The sequence below is a fragment of the Antrostomus carolinensis genome, unplaced genomic scaffold (assembly GCF_000700745.2).
Source record: "Antrostomus carolinensis isolate BGI_N321 unplaced genomic scaffold, ASM70074v2 scaffold3410, whole genome shotgun sequence".
Lineage (NCBI taxonomy): Eukaryota > Metazoa > Chordata > Aves > Caprimulgiformes > Caprimulgidae > Antrostomus > Antrostomus carolinensis.
The window spans coordinates 27,740-48,257 of record NW_010290423.1 but is presented as its reverse complement, the minus strand read 5'-3'; the positions used below and the strand labels follow the sequence as shown (position 1 = coordinate 48,257).

The following is a 20,518-nucleotide window of genomic DNA, read 5'->3' as shown; positions in this document are numbered from 1 at the left end:
TCATCAAGGAAATTTCATTTTGCAATTCCCAAGTATAGACCTGTAGCTCTAAACTTAAGAATAGTTTAATATCTAGAGTGGAATTTTCTGAGCACAGAAATTTGTCAGCAATTTATTGTCACAGCTGAAGCTGCTGCTAATCCCTGTCTTCTCTTACAGGTTGTTGCTAACAGGGATATTAATCTCTGAAATATGGACCCAAGAGAGATCAGGTAATGCTACTGTCAACTGCTTTCACATCACAATTTCTAGGCTTTTTCATAGGTGACATCTGTGTTTGTGTGAGTGTTATTTAACTTTCTTAACTGTCTTCTATTTTATTCTATTTAAGGTGTTTAGATTGGGGCAGCCAGTTTGGTACTTTCCCTGTTCCAAAATCCTGTTTCCATGACTGGCTGTGCATAGCATTGCCAGCTGACCAGACACGGCTACTATTGGAATACTGACTTCAGGGCTGGCTTTTCTCTTAAAAGTATTACTGGTTTAAAAAAACAAAAAAAAAAACCAATTCCCTCCTCCCCCCCCCCCCCCCCCCCCAAAAAAAAAACCCCACATTTTTAACGCCTCCTTACCAGAGATGCTATGACTGTCACAACACTGACTTTATAAAGTAATCTCCAAAGTAACAGATTTCTGTTTGTATGTTACCTTTAACCCTCCACTTACTAACCTTTCAATATCTTTAACACAGAACCCATGAGTTCAGAGTGCCTGGGGAACCTTTTGCGTATAACACTGAGTGCAGAATACTTTGAGGACAAATACTTATCTCTTTCAGTTGTTGGTAAGTTGATATAGAAGAACTTGGAGAGGGAATTAGACATGGTGAAATATTTAAAATTCTTTGAGGTTCTCTTATACTAGAATTCCCTGGATTATTCTAAGATCATAGAACTTAGTAGGTGGACCTCATTGTAAGTAAAGCCAAATGCTACCTTTATTTCTGTATAACCTATCCTGTAGACTCATGTGATAACTTAGCAATATCAAGTCTAATCGTGGCTATCTGGAGTCAAATTGAAATCCATATGGTAGTTTCTAGGCATGTTAACGCTGGTGAATTTCCATCCTGGTAAATATGTTCCCCAGAAACAGCACATACTATTCTGAAAATTCACTAGCTGAAGCTGGTGCTACATTACTGATTTTGAACTAGTGGCTTTCCATCTTCTTTGCTTAAAGCTAAGGGACATGGTTGCAGCACATAAACCCTTAATGAGTTAAGAAAAATTAGATGGGTCATCTGGCTATGGGCAAGCAGTGCATTTGAGTGAAAAGCACCATGGGGTGCCCTGGAAGAGCAGAGTGAAATACCGTTTGTGCTATAAACATAATCAGGTGTAAGATTACACGTATAAAGTGTAAACTCAGCCTTGAGCTAGCTCTCCATGCTAGTTAGGTGTCTAACTACATATAGTCCATGACATCTGTAACACAACATCCATCTTTCTAGAATGTTAAACTTGTATGAAAACCCACTTAATGTATGTTCTTTGTTCAGGCATCTTCATCATACATAAAGACACTCTGCAATTGGGATCTGTACAGCTTGAAAGTAGAAAGCAATTATTTTTGGAAGGAAAAACCCAAAACATAGGATGAAAAAGCCCAAAACTATAAAGATGGTTTTGTAGCCTAAAAAAATCCAAGTGAAGCTTTAGTGTGCTTGTCATCCTGGTAAGGCTCCTGAGGAAACTCTGTTGGCTAGGCAGGTGCCGGAGAGAAACGTGGGCCTGTGCCAGCCACATATCAGGGTCCTGATGTTGCTAGGCTGTCATCATCTGTCACCTTTGACACTGATGACCTAACTGACTGTTCTGTGCCAACTGAGGGTTTTGCACTTTTTGGATTTTATATCTTTCCATGTTGGTGATTTTTTTTTTTTTTATCTTCAGTCACTGGTGTTCCCTGTCCCATTCTGTCTATAATTTACATTACTTTCTGTAGACTTTTTTACAGGTCTTTCATCACTTTATAACTCTCTCTTGTGTCTGAGTCCAGGACACACAGCTAGGCTGCATTGGAGTAGGGTCAGCTGAACCCTGGTACAAGGGTGGGTCACAGAGGGAGTTTGCAAAGCAGGAATTATAGTCATTAAAATTGCCCTCCCCTAATTACCCACAGATCAATCTGGCATAGCCTGGGAGCTAGATGAGGCCATGGCATCACAGTGTGGCTATACAGTGACTTACAGCAACTGGAGTAACATTGAATTTCGTGCTTCTGCACTAAGCTGCCACTCTCGCTTAGAGGTAAGTGTATTATAGGCATTTTGACTATGGTGCTGTTATATGTGACCTTCATGCAAAAGACTGCCAAATTGTTGATGGGTATTAATTGAGGTGGTGTAATATCTTGAACATCTATTAGCATAAAATTATTTATTTCTCCTTAAATTTATCCAGAGGTCTGAGAATATTTCATAGTATTGACATTTGAATGGCCTACAGATGAACACAATGAAAAAGCATGCCACGTGCCCTTGAAGAGCAACTGTTTTCTCTCGGATAAGAATAGGGAATTCTGTCTGGCAGCTGTGTTGCCCTCTGCTCTAGTGTCTGAGACATGTTAGGATAAAAGCTCTGGTTGCTTGTGTTGCTTGCTCACTGCTGTTATGTCATAAAACACAAGATCAGCTATATTTTTAGGAAGTTTTCTTTTTTCCCTCCTCAGCTCTGATGCTCTACTTAATGTTGAAGCTGCTCCCCAAAGCATTTATGTTGCTGTGTAGTTATACACCTATAGGCATATAGCCTAATTAGTTAGCAAGTAGAAAACAATAATGCTTCAGTATGGAGATACTCTTCCATGAAGAGGCTGGAGAGTGGATTTTATAAGTTACTCTTAATTCATAAGGGTAGGCAATGTCTAACAAGCAAGTGTTCTCTGTGTTTATGCAGAAAGATGTGTTCTCGGTAACTGTACAAATTAAAGCATCAGATACTCCTGATATGAAAAATACTACAACTCATCTGAAAAGTGCAAGTTGCCATTATGGTCCATGGAGTCCCAGAGAGTTAGTATGTGAAAGTAACTACATGGAGGTAAGTACTGGAAGTAAAAATGGGAAGGTACTTAAAATAAGGTAAGAAGGTAAACACTTGAAGATTCTCTTTTTGGAAACATCCTAGATGCTAAGAATATGTATTGGAAACAGAATTTGAATGCCCCACCATGAACAGTTCCCTAGTGAATGGACAGCATGCATCTCAGATTTAGTCATACATTTATATTATGCTTATATAGCCTAATAACCAACCTGACAGCCAATAAAATTCTGAAATAGTATTCAAAAGGTTGAGCTAATGGATTGAACTCGCTGAGCGTTGCCTCAGCAAATCTTATTTCAGATGATAACAGAAATATGTACTTCCTGAATGAAGCTTCCCTACTTAATTTGTTGAGCAGAAGAGGGGCAGGGGAAAGGACTCTGCTTTGAAGAGGATATGGGGTTTAACTAGAAGTAGAAAAGTGAAGATGCATTAAAAATGAAAAGAACCTGAAACCAAGTGGACTATAGATAGTGCATTGTGCATGGTGGCATTTTATGTCTGTGGTTTTGGGGGTTTATTTGTTTTGATTTGGGTTTTTTTTTTTTTTTTTTACTTGAAGGGGGTGGGAACTTCCCTTTAAGAAATACTAGTCTTGCTTCTCAATCCTATACTGTTCTGAAAGTATTTAAAAAGACTCATAGGGTGTTGGAGATAAGTAAACAAGTGCCACCAGCAAGTCCCTTATAGAAGCTTTTTCACCTTCAGGTTTCTGTCAGAAGGGAGGTTCCACAAAATGAAAAAAACTTAATTCAAGGTGAACTTGAGGACTGGACTCTTGCCTTACCAGAGGTAAAACTACAAGTTTTCTTACTAGTAAAAGCTGGTGCTATTTCTGGCACCACATCCTTCTATTTTGTCTCTGCACAGTATAAAATATCCTTTCAAAAAACCACTTAAGTAGGAAGGGCAGAATTTCTGTACCAAGTGGTTTTAGTGTAGAGATTTTTATACATTAAAAATATAGACAGCTGTAGGCCATGTCTCCAAGGAAAAAATGGAAACTGATTTCTCAGCCTGGAAATCAAGCCTTGCACAGGCAAGAGAGTGTGCAACAAAAACTGTCCAAGGCCTTATGGCCTGGGAGTGAACTGTGGATAGGCTTTTTTCCTCTTGGCCCCTGAATTTGCAATGCAGCAATGCAGTTAATCTCTGAGGCTCTTAATATGGAAAGCTTTCTCTCTATGTGAGAGGGGAAAGCTGGAGGAGTATCCCACTAGCAGTATTTAGAATAAGGCAACAAAACTGTTGGGCAGTTCAATATAAATTGTTCAATACAGTAAATCTTTGAGCAGCATATTTAAATTGTTGATGAATTTCTCTGGGTAGGCAAAAGCAGGAGAAGCTTCAATATGGCAAATAGTGTTTCATCAGCCAGAAGAAAAAAAGGCCCTGCTTGTAAGCGATGCTTGGAGTGCAGGCTATGGACTCAACACCACGGACACCAGGGTTCTGTTGCGAATACCGTACACTGCTGCGCAAATTCAGCTGGTCAAGGTCGGTATGCTCATTCTAGCCCAGCAAGCTGCCAAGATGTGTACATCTAACCAGATCTCTTCCTACAGGCTCAGGGAATTACCTTTTCTGCAGTGAGATCAAGCACATTTTATAAATGGGGATGGATGATTCTGGTGGTGGATACTGCTGTGGCATGTCCTGTAGGTGAGACACATGGTCCCATATTTCAATGCTTAGGCATACAAGGACTGACTTACAACTAGAGTAATAAGCTGACAGCTTTCATATCTTGTCCCTAAGATGGCGTGGACTATGCTAACAAAACAGTCATCTGGACTGTTCCCAAATATATTCAACCACTCTCTGCTGGAGCAACTAGCTTTAAGGATGTGCTTGTTGAAGCTGGTGTGGATCTACAGAAACTCTCTGCCAAAGAAATGGCTTCCAGGAAATATATGTTATCTAATGACTTAAATGCAATTACAATGAAGATACCAATAGGTGCAGAAGGTGGCTATTATAAGGTTGGTAATTTATTTTACGTGGCAGGTAAAGTACTCTTTCTGGTTTTTGGTGGGGTTTTTTTGTTTGTTTAGTTCTTTTCTGGGAATGAATAATTCTTCATTCTGTTTCTTCCAAATGAAGAATGGGGATGGAAGAGAAGAAATGATATGCTTGAAATGAACAGGCTGGGGAACTGGGGTTGTTTAGCCTGGAGGAAAGGAGGCTGAGGGCGGAGACCTAATTGCTCTCTACAACTTCCTGAAAGGAGGGTGTAAAGAGGTGGAGATAGGTCTATTCAACCAAGTAACAAGTGATAGGACAAGAGGAAATGGCCTCAAGTTACTATTGATTTTTCTCCTCCCTCAAGTTTCTGCACAGCTTTCACCTTTTAGTCCTCATGTTGTACTCCTTAGAGACAGTCCTAGCTGGACTGTAAAGTGTGCATGGGTTCTGTCATGTATTACACAGACTATTTAAGAGAATGGGAACAACCCATTTGTCCACCAGACCGTATGATATTGGGATGGGCTGAGACTATATATCTGAATCTAGTTGCTTGGAGTGAACTGAATCCTGGGCAAATGTTTTGACAACTGAATTTCAAAGGAAGTTGTAGGAGGAGCCCTTTCACTGGTGAAAGTCCCCTGTTGTTTTGAAACTTGGGAGCAGGGGATAACTTTCAAAAGGAAGTCTCCTGAGTATTCTGAAATAAGCCTAAATTCTTAAGCAAAAAATAGAGCTCATAATAGCGATACAGCAAATGCCAATAACAGTGGTATAGCAAGGGCCACTTTATGAGTTTGATTCCTCAAAGGTGGTGTTTTTTCAGAGACTACTTTCCCAGTATAAAAGCAGGGCCATATAGCTGAGAAGGACAACTGTTTGGAGCTGTAGCTCTAGCTGGACCTTGGGATGTTACAATGCAACTTTTTAAATGTAAAAATATACTATACTAAAGGGTGTTGATTTGAAATTCCAGACTTCTGTGAGCAGTGGACAGCATGGGGTAAAATACACCATCAACCTGTTCTTGGAACATCAGTGGGAAGATGACAAATGGGGACTAACCAAACATACTATTATCAAGGAAATAGAAACACCATTTGAACATGTAGAAATTGCTATAACCAACTGTAAGTAGCCTAACACTGAATTTACTGAAGATTTTGGTACTGACAAGAGCTTAATGTTACTGTGTTTGTTTTCAGACTCAAATCTGAGTGCAAGGCTAATGAATGTGACAGTGGGAACATTTCTCCCAGATGTGGAGCTTGTGAACTTAACCATTGAGGGAGCACCTGTTGCTCTACCTGAAGCTGCTCAGCATGGATATCTAACATATGAGATCAGATATGCTAATGGAAGCAAAGCCTATGTAATACAAGTCTCATTTGATGCACCAAGCATTAAGAAAGAGGTGTGTGCTAAGTCACTGCAGCATACCATGGTATAGAAATGATGGTATCACTTGGTGAGCTTTATTTCTAAATATGTTTTTCCTAGTACATGAAAGCGGACATGAGAACCTACACCCTGAATGTCACACTTGCTTTCATAAGCCATCCAGCCAGTGAGACCTTCACTGTCCCAGTCATAATGGTGTCTGCTGTTAAAGATGCAGGTAAACTAGTGGAATTTCAGCAAAACTGTACCAGTCTGGCTGCAACTAACCTGGCTGTGAACTCAGCTGTTAACTGGGTTAACTGCAGACAGGGATGCTACCAGTCCTAAATAGCCCTATTAAACTCTGATGGCAGCTAGCATGTTGGCTAACTCTTAACTGTATTGCAGTACTGCCCAGTGCACAAGGATTTTGTGATGGGAGGAACCTTCATCTCATTATTGCTCATGGGAACGTGGACCAAAACTGGCTACCCTTCATCTCAGACTGGCACCTGACCCCAGAGGCTGCACAGAAGTACAACTACAGCCTGAGGGACAATGGCACTCACTTGGCAATCTCTATCCCCTTCCTTTCTTCCCATGTGAACTATGAGGTAAGGATGTCAGCATGTAGCAATTAAAAGGCGTGCTCTAGCTGTGAGAGATTAACATGATACACCATGTCCTTGAAGGTGAAATAAAACTTTCCTTTGAGATAGTCCTCCGTTAATCCTTTGAAACCTATTTTCTGCCCTTGGAAGAACACTTTAATTTCCCTTGCTTGATGTTGGTGGATGTAGGCAAGAAAAAAAAAACAACTTTCTGCAAGCACTTTAAGACTGAACTATCTTTAAAGGTAACTCTACGTGCAATGGAGTTTGCACTGCACTTTATTGCAAAACAACAGAAAAAGCTCATTGTGTAAGCTTCTAGATTAAATCTCTTCTTTGGATTTGACTTTGATCAAGAACCATCATCTTTGGCTTGTGATAACCTGCTCTCTTAATTTTTGAATACTTTAGTTAAATGTGTCTTTATTCTCTTGTTTAACCCATGATTATCATCTCTAGGATTTTCGTACCTCTGGAATAAAGGCTTCACTCCACTTAACCTTGAAGGATGATGTCACCCTGGCTAATAAGAGGGACTTCTCAATTTCCTGCAGATTTTCACCTTCAGAGCTAATACGTAATAACATGTTGGGGATTAGCTGTTAATGCTCTTTGTGTTGTTTAACTCACACAAGCCCAGGCAGTCTGAAATGCTTCTAGAGTTTATACTTGTGTGATACTCTATTTGCCTGTCAGATTTCCTACAAAGTAATATGCAATTCAAATTACAGATTGGAGCGACTATCCTGTCTAGTATAAGAGCGAGGGAAGGAGGTGGGAAACTCTACTTCCCTTCACACCTCCAAAATGATGAAGCTTTTTTAAAGGGTTTTTGTGGTTCATTTTGGGATTGAATGGGGTTTTTTTTTTTGGTAGGCTGGGGGGAGAATCAGCATTTAAATTAATCATTCTAAAGCTACTCATCAGTATTGAATGTACTGAATATCTAAGCTAGAAAAATCCCTTTGGAAGAGGGTGAGAGTTGCTAGGAGGAGAAAGGTAAGTGAAATCACCAGCTTCATCCATAATACACACTCTGGCAGTTAGCCTGAAGAAAAATCAGGTGTGGGTACTGAGAGTCTTGCTCAAAACTTAGTCTTTTTGAGCTGCCAAAAAACTTGCTAGCAAATCCACACAGAACCTCTTTGTTGTGCTAGCCTACAAAATAAAGGAGTGTGACTCCTGATTTGTATGAAAGTTTATTTTTCTCTTTCAGAGTGCCTGCCCAATGGCACTGTGGTTATTACAGCAGTAAAATTGGTAGGGGTTGCAGACCTGGACACCAACCTGCTTGTTTTGAGGGACAGACGGTGCAAACCCAGTCTAGTGACAGAGAAGACTGCAACCTTCAAGTTCAACGTGAACACTTGTGGAACAAGTAGAAAGGTAAGGGCTTAGACATGTAAAGTTTAGTCTGCACTGGGGTAGGGTTATTAGTAGAGCTGGCAGAAGTTTAGAGTTGAGCAGAAGCTGCAAGAAGGTCACAGCTGACTTTTTGCTAAGTAGTACATCTATACTCTTTTTCTGAAGATACTAAATGCAGTTGTGCAGAAGTTCTTATTTGATAAAAATGGTTTGCAAGGTCAGAGGAGCTTTCTGAAACTAGCCTTCAGTTTGACACTTCTGAGTTGTTTAGTAATGGACTTGCATGTGAGTTTATGCTGTTGAGATATACTCATGTGCCTTCCAGAACATGGTTAGGTGTTACTGATGACTTCCTGGCCCAAGACTAGAATGGGTCCTGTTCCTGTCACATATGAACTGCATAAACAGAAAACAGACAAAATAACAAAGGATCTGATCATTCTTCAGGTCAACACAAATACAACTTGCTTCTTTTGAGTGTTGCATCTCATGCTATATGTTGATTCTGTCAACAGAAACAACCAATTTCTTCTTTTCTCAGGCCCAATGCACTCCCTTTCTGGAGTGTTCTGTGATAATTAAGGCATTGTTTAAATGTTTAATAGTTTAAATAAACTGTTTATTCTTCACTATGGCATAACTGGAGTGTTCTGTGATAATTAAGGCATTGTTAGTTAATAAACTGTTTATTCTTCACTATGGCATAGCTGTCAGCTTTAGTTCAGTGGGCATAGGGCTGTTGGCTGGTGATTTCTGGCTCTTCCCAAGTGTACTATGCTCAGTGCCCACTGCCAGTCAAGTGAAGGGATGTGGATATTGTATCAAGACCAAAGTAAACTAATGTATTAAACTGTCCTGTTTGTAATGGTGTGTATCTTTCAGTTCAATAGCACAACTATGATGTATGAAAATGATGTACTGTATTTCAGACCTGGCAATTATACACCAGTATACCAGTAAGTGTCATTCCCTAGAAGAAGATTGTCCAAGGTATTTTGGTTTCTAAAAATCTGATGCTAAACCTCTTCCCTCAGACTGAAATTTGTATGCTGGTATGCAATCAAGCAGACTGTTGATCTTCAATATGAATCTAAGAAGAACCCACCACCTAGTATTAAGCCAGGGTTTGGCTCTCTTGCTCTTTCATTGAAGCTTTTCAAAGGTAACGTTTATTATTGGACTCCATAGAATCACTGAATGGTTGAGGTTGGAAGGGACCTCTGAAAGTAGTTTTGCCCCTCCACTCTGATCACGCAGGGCCACCTAGAACAGGTTGTGCAGGACCAGGTTTTTTTCCTACAGTACCTTTATAGAGATGGTTTTGAATTACCATCTTACTCCATTGGGTTTTTGCAGAAAGAGGTCTCACTTCTGGATCCTCAGAGCCAAGGAATACAGTTCAGATCCTTGCTTTCATTGCTAGTTCTTACTTTTATGCCATCTGTCCCCATTTGTTGACATTGGTACACTCCCACATTTTAGTATTACTGTGCCAGAGTAAATGGTGGTGGAAAGAAGAATGAAACAGAAAGTTTGTGAACACTTACTCTGTAAAAAGGAAACTCTAACATCAATACTCTCTTCTAGAGAAATCCTATTCAGAGCCTTACCAGGAATTGGAATATCCTGTGATAAAATACCTGAGGGAGGCATTGTATTTTGAAGTTGAACTGCTCCAGCCCAAAGATGCAAGACTGGAACTAAACCTGGATGGCTGTTGGGCTACAAACTCCCCAAGCCAGGACAGCCTTCCACAGTGGCCCATCCTTATAAATGGGTAAGGACGGCTTCTCTCCTGTATTTATTTGGTAACTGTTCAGCACAAGGCCCCTCACCTTAGATGAGAGGGAGGGGGAAGAGGACAGAAGTTGCCTTGGATGCATTGTATTGTCCTGATGGGCAATTGCTGCTGGGCTGTAGAGCGCATGTCTGTCGCACAGTGGTTATACTTTCTGGTGGCAGCAGGACATGGAGGGAGGAAGAAGTGCTTCTTAGCTAACAGCTTCCAGCTGGAAAGAAAGAACATGAAGCAACCTTCATTGTGGCCAAAGGCAGATATCATGAATGGGGGAGGCTTTATCCATACCCCTCTAGCGTGGGAGGAATGGGAGAGGGAAGCTCCTCTGTGTTTCACCTACTTGCTTTGTTTAAAGATCTGGTTGAAGTGATAAAATTTTAGATTAAATGTATTTTCTTTCACTTTCCAAAAAAGGTGTGAAAACAGTGAAGACTCCTACAGAACTGTCTTCCATGAAGTTAATTATAGCCTCAGAGTAAAATTTCCTCAGCACCTAAAGAGATTTGAAGTGAGGATGTTCACCTTTGTACAAGGCACAACTCTGTTACAAGAGCAGGTGAGATGTCGTTATGGTCTGTCATGTGCTATTGGCAGTCCCAATATGTGAGCCTGGAGCAGTGCATGCAGCAAATGCTGTGTAAGATCTCAGCTTGGCAGGTGCTGCCTGGAGCTGTTAGCCCACCTCCTTGAAGGAATAACACTGTAAAAGTAGTAAATAAACTGCTAAGCGAGTAGTCTTTATCTCCTTTGGGGTCAGTATATATATTGGATGTTTGCCAAATAAGAGTCCATTAAACATAATACAAATACTCTTTCTTGTAGCTGTATTTCCACTGCAGTGTGGTGATCTGCAGCACTATGCAAGAGCCTTCAGGCTCTCTTTGTCCAAGGAGATGCAATTCTGGGAAACACAGACTCGGTAAGAAAATGGGCCCTTCTCAAGTTGCTCCTGAACCTGTGCTCAGCAGTATGGCATATCCTCTCAGGAGCTGTGTCAGATGGCAGACTCCTAGTCCTAGTGTGTGCTGTGTACAGAAAATTAAAAGCTGAAATGTCTCACTAGATCACAGTGCAGATCCACATCCACGTGGGCAAGCATCCTCTGGAGCATTGCTTGTTAGGAAGGAAAATTAGCAGAGGTTAGTGTCAATCTTAAATTACATTATTGAAATATTGTTGTTGTAACACAACAGACTTCTCTATGCCTCTCTTCTCCCTGCAGGTGAATACGTTGACTTTTGGCAGACACTAAACAAGAACTTTTTTGTTTTATGAAGTTGCAGTTAGGTGGCCTAAGTAAGCACAGCCTGCCCAGACTTACAAGTAAAGACATCTGAAAAGAATCTACTGGGAAAATATCTTGATGGTGTGTACTGAGAAAAGGGTTAGCTAACCACTATGGATGCATTTTTGTCTCTAAGTTAAATTAGTATGTTGCACCCTTGTGTTCCTCTGCAGTGTTGAACTCTTAGTCTTTCGTGTGACTTGCATCTGCCCTAGTCTGTTCAGCTAACAAGTCCAAAACTTCTGTCTAGTCACTTTGCAGTTGGAAGCATCTGTTTTGGGGTAGAGGGAGGAAGGTGGCAACAGGTGTGAAGTCAATTGTAAATCACTTTGAGCTTTTTTTTTTTTTAAAGCTTCAGAATGAACAAAGGATTGCAGGGCGCTTAATCTCAGTAAGAGAAAGTGGTTTTCGAAGCAAGATGGAGATGGACATACTTGATCCTGTAGTGGCTATTGACAGAAAAGCTGTAAACTCTGGATCTCACAGGAGTGTTGTGGCTCTGCAATGTCAGGTTGCCTTCCCTAGGTGGGAGTGCTCACAGGCAGCATCAGTGACTCTGTTTAGCTGAGTAAGCTGTCAGCCTAAAGGAAAAAAGCTTTCAGTGAAGACTTGTAGTAGTAGTAGTAACAATAACACATGGCCTCCATCCACAAAGTGTTGAGAATTCTTCCTTTCTAGAGAAAATGATACTGAAGAGCTCCTGACAGATTACCCTATGTTTTTCCATTTTCTTTTTTAACAGATTTTTTTCTTTATTTCTTCTTTGCATCTGAACAATTATGTAAAAACAGTTCAGATTCAATATTGTATCTTCCTATTCTAAGGAAAGGTATTGCTTAGCATGAATTATTATCGCTTAGGGTTAAAGATACAATAATGGATGTCTGCTTTTTAACTTTATATTAGATAGTATTATTCTACAGGGAATTTCTGTGAAGGCTAACTTGGGCAAGAAAATACTTTGTGAATCTGTTTGCACTTTGTGAAAAAGTATGGTGTGTAAAATATTGTAGCTCTGTTGCTACAATACCTGTACAGAGGTCCCATTAAACAGTTTGTGTTACTGCTTACAAGCTCATGTATGTAAGTCTCTTCTGCCTTCCAGTTGCCTGCTAAGTATATCTGTAGTAGATGTCTTCTACTATCATTTCTGGAAAAAGTCTTTGTGGATTTCATGATGAGCAACATGTCAAGTCCCTAGCTGTGCATCAAGACTGTTTTCCAATAGAGGAGGCTACTGTGCTAAAGGAGTCTTATTTTGTTACTCCTCTGGTAGGTGAAGACTACAGCCATGGAGCTGTGATATTAAGGAATGAGACAGAAGTATGTCAGCATGGGAATAAAAGGGAAATTCAGAATATATAAGCCTGACAGGGGGCTCGGCAGGTCAGTGACTTTGGGCTTAGTGCTTTCCTCTACATTAACCCAGGGGGTTAAGGACTAGCTATTCCTCAGTCTGTGGGAACAATCTATTAAGAAATCAAAGGACACACCTGTAATGCTGCCAGGGTCTTGCACCTAACAGAACACACATATGGGCGCTTTGAGTGGTGTGGTGACTTCCCTGTCTTACACCATAATGTCTCCTAAGAAAGGAGACTGTTATGGAGTGTTTTCTCCAGATAGGTGAGTGACAATTTTCATCTGCCATGATAGTGCTCTACCAGCACAGTGTAGGCTGCCTTGATTAGCTTGAGCCACCTTCTCCCTGCCTCTTTCAGCTGTGCAGGGAAAAATGTAGCAAACAGGACTATGAGAACCAAACATCATGAGGTTGGGCAGCCTATTTCAATACTGTTAACTTGGTCTCAGATGTGGCTTCCTGGGTTTCTGATTCCTTTCCTCAAATCAAGACCTGAGGACAAACAACACTTACAAATAGAAATCTGGTATTTACAATCTCATTTAAGGCACCTTCATTTCTTTCCATAAGATTAGCCAATATCTTGGGGTTCTTTATCTGTTGGTGAGGATTTAAGAGTTGTTGAAAAGCAAGATTATGCCCAGGTAAACTGTGGCTCTAGTCCTCAGCTCTGCTAAAGGATCTGTCTAGTGTTATTTTGCAAAATGAGAAATCTTAATAGATAAAATGGTCCTCTACCTTTTTGATATGTTGGAAAATTCAAGGAGATTCCCCTCCATGGTTGGACTAGTATTTATATAAAGCTTCTTCTCATATTTTCTAGCAGCATGTGAGACATACAAAATACATTTGAATATCAATGATATCTTTTAAAGACATGATAGTAGTACTTTCTCCACCTCAGAAGTGTCTGTTTATACTAAAATTCAGGAACTGTCTTCCTGGTTATATATATAAAAAAGGAGAAAAAAAAATCCTCTTCAAGTGCTGTATCAACACCTCTTTGCCTTTTAAGTGGATATTTTATGACCACACACTTTTCCCCCTAGTATTTGGGATGTTATTTTTATATCCCTGTTAACACAAGTTGAAAGCAGATCAATCTTCTTTGTTTATGCTTAATGTCTTCTGCAATTTCAACAGGTGAATGATAAAAGTCTAGGTGAAAAGAGAAGTCTGATGTGATTTGTTTTTATAGGAAAATAGAAACAATAACGGAAATGTACTGCAGACAGTTACTTCCACTTCAAATACATCGCAGTAAGTCAGTGTTGCAAGTAGACTCTATATCTGATCACTGATAGAAATGCAGAGTTCTAATTTTTACTATAGTCTATATTCAATGACATGGCTAGTATTTTTACCTACTACTGTGGTGATTTAAAACAGCAACAACTTACTATTAATACTGTACAACTAAGAAAATTGGTACTTAAATTTTCTGACCCAATTAATTTTTTGGTATATTGCTTTGGTTTTTGTTTTAAATCTCAATTTCTTCAGTAAAAAAGTATGTTCTATGCGCCTATATCCAGAAGAAAATATGTTCTGACAATGATTTAATGACTTGGCAAGCTTTGGTTCAAGTTCTGGCTTCTGCCTTAAGTCTATCCGAGTCCTCAGCTAATCACTCTCATATAAATGCTGTTTCCATTTGTGTGTCTGAGTCCAGAAACACCTAAACACAGTATTAGCTGGATTCCCAAATCCCAGACAGGCGTGTGTTTTGAAAGAAATGATTTAAAGTACTAGTAAGCTGATTTGGTCTTCTCACTGTACATGGTGTACTGATAAAAGAAAAAGTCTAGGTTCATGCTGCTGTGTACAGAAGCAAAAAGTCAGGGAACTGATCAGAGATGGGGTTCAAATAGCTTGTTAAAAATAAGCTGTTTTATTCTCTACAACCAAGTTTCCCATCTGTTAAATGTAATAATAGCATTTGTGGTTGTATGGCAAATAAGCTGGGGAATAATAGTCAGAAGTTGGGGTCCATGTATAATGTGGTGGTTTTGCTTTTTTATTTTGTGGGGTTTTGGTTGGTTTTTTGTTTTGGTTTTCTTTTGTTTGTTTATTTTTTTTAAAGCTACTGCCATGCAGAGCTGGAGGGCTGGCCCCTGGCAGCCCTAGACAGAAAAGCTGTGGCAGCCACCAGCCAAGCAGCTACCCCAGGGAACTGGCTGAAGCTCTTTAGCAGGAGGCTTTCTTCCCACCGAACACACCTATGTGCAGCCCAAATGTGTAACCATAAAACCTCTTGGCACCTACATGGTGCTCTTCAGCATAGAATTTCAAAGCGCTATGTGTGTGTGGGCGGGTGGCCCCAACTCCCCTCTGCTTTGAGGGTGGGGGTGAGCTCTGCTGCTCTTGGAACCAGGGCTTGCCTTGGGAGCTGCTTCCACATGTGATCCTTTAACCACTGGGGCATATTCTCTTGAGGGTACTTGCTCTTCCCACCAAGGGGAAACTTGACTTCCTTGCCATCTTCAGGGTGTTTATCTAGATATTATTGCTGCTGGCAGGTGGTGCACCACTGCACCCTTTCTGTCATTCTGATGAATCCAGGTGGAAAGCCTGCTCTGGAGAGTGGAGCTGTATAAGCCTCCTGAATCCTGGACAGGCTTGCTCCCTACCTGCTAGGAGTCTTGCTTTCCATTGGTGTGCCTTCTGATAAATAAAGCAGCATCATCTACTTCCCACTGCACCAGAACAGCCTCAGAGGTATAAGAAACCCAGAGCCTGTTCTCATACTGTTGATAACAACAACTTCCCCCAGGAGCACCAACTGCATGGCTGATGGCACCACAGGAGTTAGCTTCTACAAAATCCATTATATGTAACCGCATGCTCTGCCCAGCCTTATTCTTTCCTCATTAAAAGGTTAGGATGGCTGTTGGGGGAAATGGTTCCTCCCTGCTCTGGCTTCTGAAACTTTAAGGAATCTGTCTCTTTAATCACACCTGGTCCCTCTTCAGCAATTCACCCAGAGCAGAGGCAAGGATGCAGCTCTGAACATGAAGAGCTGGTCAGGAAAGCAGATAGTGTGGGGTCTAGCCATCTCACCTGTCATTTGGTGCCCCTTACATATCTGTTCTCTTGCCTTCAGCCTGTCTCCTGCACTGCTCTAAAGTGTCTTTGGGCAAGTAGAGCATGTGCAGGGTCTGGGCTGTTTCTCTCTGGCTCAAGGCAAAGTGTCATGGGTTTTTTTATTTTTCTTTCTTTTTTGTCTGGGGGCACTTGTTAAAAGGCAAAATACCTACTCCAGTAGCTTAATCAGATTGCTGGGTTTCTGTATGTCAAGGCTTTTCCTGAGATTCTAAAATATGTTCTAATTAATTAATGTCTGTACAAGATCTCATAACTTTTTTTCATCCTTCCTTTATTTAGTATTTGATCACTTATCTGCTGCCCTTTCAGCATTATGATCACTCATGAAGCATTATTTCATGTACCAATTTCTTGTATAAGAAAATAGTGAATGCAGTAGAAAACTATGTTTTGGTAGTGGTGGTTTCTTCTTTAGTATCTGTGATCCTGTTCTCCATGCTAGTGAGGAATTTCAGTGATGTGCTAACCTGGAAAAGAGGGAGATCTTGAGGTCAAAAGAGTTGATTTAATTGTCTAGGACTAACCCCAGTTTGCTCTCCTGTATCTCTTTCTGTTTAGTGTGGTAAACAACTGTATCTCTTAAGCAGACTAATTCCTCGGCCATCAGCTTTCAGTGATTGTTGGGTTGCTACTTTAGCTTTATTTCTGTGTGAATTTTGAACATGTGTTAAAAGAAGATGATTGTATGTGAAAGATGTCCTCTACTTCTGTGACATGTGCAACTTTTTCAGACTGAGGTTCCACTTTTTTGTTCTCTATTCTATGGATTATTGTGATGTTGCTGTTGGAATTCAATATAGCTTTATGGACAACGTGTACAGTCCTGGGTGCAAGATCTCATTCCCTCAAGAAGATGACTTTAATTGGTGTGAAAGAGAGTAAGTTAATATCCTAAAGTCGTGGGGGTAAAGGAAAGAGAAAAGAGGAGAAATCTCAACTGTATTATATTTTATTGAAAAATTAATAAAATTCAACATTCACTAGCACCAGGACTTGTACTATCAAGAATATAAACATTCAGACTCTTTTCTTTGGATCAATTAAATGTCTATGTCAAGGGGAAGAATTACAAAGGGAAGGGTTTAGCGAGATGCTCTGTGTCAGGCAGAGCAAGAGTTCCCTTCTTTCTGAAAGGGGAGAATCAAACAGGGCAGAATGTAGGAGGTCCCAGGCAGTCACTGAGCCTACCTCCATGTGGAAGGAGACATCTCCTGAAAGGGGAGTAAACAAATTAAACAATGCAAGAGTACAATCTATTCCAGTAAACTAACGCCACCCTGGACATGGGCTTTGGTCTTACTGCATCACAGGGAGTGATGGAGGACAGACCGCTCCCTAAGGTCAACTTAGGTGCCATGTGCTGAAGTTCAATATATTTAAAGGTATGACAGCAGCCCCTGGAATTCTGGGGCTAGGGGGTAGGCAGAGGCAGGGTCTAGTTCACTGGCACATAAGCAGTAACATGTCCTCCTGAAACTCAAGGCTTGCCTTTGTGCTTACTTAGAATTGTTGCTTCACCTTGGACCATCAGGAAGGCAGAGGAACTCTACAGGCACCTAACAAGCTATTGCCCAGCACGTTCAAGGCCTCCACCTGCTAATTTCTTTGGGGTGGTAAGAAATATTGGCCCTAAGGTGCTTCTCAAATCAGCAGCGTACCTGCTACTGGGATGCTCTGTCTATATACAGCATTACTATACTTTGTCTATGAGTAGCAGCCTTCTGAAGCCATTAACCTTCAGAGTCTTCACTTCTAGATGGGTAAACTGAGGCAGCAAGGCTGGATGATCAGCCACGTTAATACATAAACTGGCAGTAAAAGTAGCTACTTCTAACTCCTGGATCTTCTGCTTTAACCATAACCCTATAGGCTTCCCTAGCTAAAGAGCCAAAAACCATAGTCATTACCTGTAGTTTCAGGTGTGGAAAATTTAAACAAGGTTAAGTCTTCCCAAGCCAATATACCCAGCCACTATATTTGTGAATGATGATGGTCTTTAACATCACAGAATGACAGGTCTATCTTCCTGTGCATTTGCTGGTGGTCTGCCAGTGCTAGTGCCCAGAGACCCCTTTACAGCTGTCAGTGCCAAGTAGAGTCCTTGAGAAAGGAGGTGGACCAAGCTTTATGCTTCTTTGCAAGATCCCTTGGGCAGTGTCCAACTTCATTCCCTTGTGAAATTTAATCCAGACTGACTTTTGTCTTTAACTGCTCAAATCTGGATCAGCTGCACAGACCTATATTGAGGAATGCTATGCTGCCATTAGTGCTGCCATCTTATATGTGCATAAAAATTTCTGTAGTTTGACAGCTTTATAGGGCTTTTAAAAATGATTCTGTTTATATTCTGCTGAAACCCTAAAGCCTGTGAGAAACTTAACATGGGTTAAACAAAACAGAAGCATATGGGATATGCTTAAATGTGGTTACACCTTGAACAACAGTGCTACCTGCATAAATTTGAATGTAGCTGGTTTTTTGAGACACGGATGGATTTTATGCTGATTGCTCCAATACACATGTTCCATGAGAGAAGAGCCCGGAGACAGCTTAGACTGAGTCTTTGAGAAAAAAATGTACAAAGACAATTGTCTTTCCTTATAAACAAACAGAAGGAGGGAAAGAAAAAAAAGAGGGATGCAATGAAGTTTTAGCTTTGTGGTGATCTGCTGCAGGATGCATCCACAAACCTAAACCATCTGTCCCACACAGACATGCTGATCTATCTATCCTGGTGAGACAAGCCTCTTACCTCCTGGTTGCTGCTCTCTGTGCCTTGCATCTCCCCATGGAAAAAAGGTTAATCTCACTTAATTAGCCCCACACAATTCAGCCCTGAGTTTTGCTCCTCTCTCTGTGTTGCTGGCCTCAGCACAGCCAAGTCTTACAAATCAGTCTGCAATGAGATTCACAAAGCAACCCATATTTTTCACTGGTGTGATGAGACCTGTGTGATATCTGTCGGATGAAAGTCAGAGTAATTAAGGATTAAGACTACGTCCTCATTGGTTTGAGTTTTGAAGGGTTTCATGTGTGTGATTTGCAGGATTGTTACTAGCTATAGGAAACAGATGATCAGACAGCTTTTCATAAGGAGACGTTAGTTACTAGAGCCCTTTTAGGTTTCAGTACACCTTGAGGATAAAACTTTGCATCTTTCTGATACTTGAAGCAATTTATTTCATGTCAGAGAGAAGAGAAGAAAGATATCTCAGCCTAATGTTATTTGTCCCAGCAATATGATGTAAAAATGTTTTCCATAATTTATCAGGCATTGAAGCAAGGGGGTTTTGTACATTAAACAGAAATATTATACATTTCTGTATATATTAATAAAGAAGATAGGATTTAATATCAATTTATCTATACAAAATCTCATTTTCCATATATTTAATTTCCAATGTTTAGCTACCACTGCTAGATTTTGCTTATCTATTAATCAGATATATAATACAGGATACAGACTATGATACTGATATTTATTTGTTTACAAGCAAAGATGTTCTCACTATTACTTAGTTTCTTAATTTTTAGGTACAATGGAAACATGGATAAATAGACAATACTTGAGCTAACTATACATGTTCTTCCTCATCCTAGTATTAAAGTGCCTACACATCCATACACTTAGTATTCTTATGGTGTTGTTGTTATTTACTTTTTTAAAATCCAGTTTAAAACCTATGGATTTACTAGTGTCCTTATGAAAGAGAAGATCAGTCAGAACAGTGGTAAATCCTAGGAAGATCAGTTGGTGGGGGTTTTTTTAATTATTATTTTTGTATCAGACTAGTATTAATATTTCTCAGAAAATTATTATTTTTAAAAAAGATATTAAAAAAAAAAAAAAAAAAAGCAAGACTTCTGTCTCAACAACCTGCAGCTCAGGTTTTCAGGCAATCCTACATCACCTTCCAGCATCATGTCCTATGTACAATGGTGGCCTCCGCTCTCCCTCCATCGCTCCGTCCTCCTCTTGCAACCTGCGCCACCATACTCGGGTGAGGAAGAAATTTTGCTGCTTTTTTTTGTTTGTAAGGGCCCTGAGTATGCCGAGGCGGGTGCTCCAGGTGGGGTCTACACCCGCTTGACGCTGTTGAGGAGCTCCGTCAGTTCGCTGATGTACTTGATGGTGTACTTCAAGGTTTGTATTTTGGTGAGGGGCTGTCCCCTCTGGCTGTAGATGGGGGGCAGGTAGTTGCGCAGCGTGTGGAGCGCGTCGGCCAGGGTCCTCATCCGCAGCTTCTCCCTCTCGCTGGCCTTCCTCCTGCGCTGGGCGGACATCCGCACCTTGGTGCCCTTGGGCAGCCGAGCCTGCCCGGGGCTGGGCAGGTAGGCAGGGGGGAAGTCCACCAGGCTGTAGCCCACCAGGTTGTTACCACCACCACTTCCATAGGAGGTCTCTGCTGGTGCCGAGCAAGGGGACGAGGAGTAGGATTCGAAGGAGGGTGTTGGGGATAAGCTGTGTGGAGAGGAGACAGGGTGCAGCTCGAAAGCCCCGGCAGCGCTTTTCCAGTCCCAGGATGATAAGCAGACGGAGTGCTCTGAACCCAAAGCGTCTTCCATGTTTATCAGCGTCTCGTGCAGTTTGTCCAT

General features: G+C 40.8%; 2 protein-coding genes across 2 annotated transcripts; one reads left to right on the top strand and one right to left on the bottom strand.

The window, feature by feature from the left end:
* Window positions 1-696: 696 nt before the first annotated feature.
* On the top strand, window positions 697-11,421 carry LOC104528843 (uncharacterized). The gene is made up of 19 exons (XM_029086252.1): window positions 697-784; window positions 2,125-2,252; window positions 2,901-3,044; window positions 3,759-3,842; window positions 4,380-4,547; window positions 4,616-4,712; window positions 4,809-5,032; window positions 5,992-6,145; window positions 6,221-6,429; window positions 6,516-6,633; window positions 6,804-7,009; window positions 7,466-7,583; window positions 8,223-8,392; window positions 9,254-9,327; window positions 9,406-9,533; window positions 9,959-10,148; window positions 10,584-10,725; window positions 10,992-11,088; window positions 11,363-11,421. Exons 1-19 carry the CDS (start codon window positions 697-699, stop codon window positions 11,419-11,421), a joined length of 2,598 nt encoding a protein of 865 aa, XP_028942085.1.
* An 8,578-nt stretch (window positions 11,422-19,999) lies between these two features.
* MSGN1 (mesogenin 1) lies at window positions 20,000-20,518 on the bottom strand. The gene has a single exon (XM_010172976.1). It carries the CDS (start codon window positions 20,516-20,518, stop codon window positions 20,000-20,002), a length of 519 nt encoding a protein of 172 aa, XP_010171278.1.

Bases quoted from the DNA above. Each gene is read 5' to 3' on its own strand.
- LOC104528843 (XM_029086252.1), top strand. From the start codon at position 697: ATGAGTTCAGAGTGCCTGGGGAACCTTTTGCGTATAACACTGAGTGCA. The intron at 785-2,124 runs GTAAGTTGATAT...AATTACCCACAG, and splicing joins CTTATCTCTTTCAGTTGTTG to ATCAATCTGGCATAGCCTGG. The intron at 7,010-7,465 runs GTAAGGATGTCA...TATCATCTCTAG, and splicing joins CTTCCCATGTGAACTATGAG to GATTTTCGTACCTCTGGAAT.
- MSGN1 (XM_010172976.1), bottom strand. From the start codon at position 20,518: ATGGACAAACTGCACGAGACGCTGATAAACATGGAAGACGCTTTGGGT.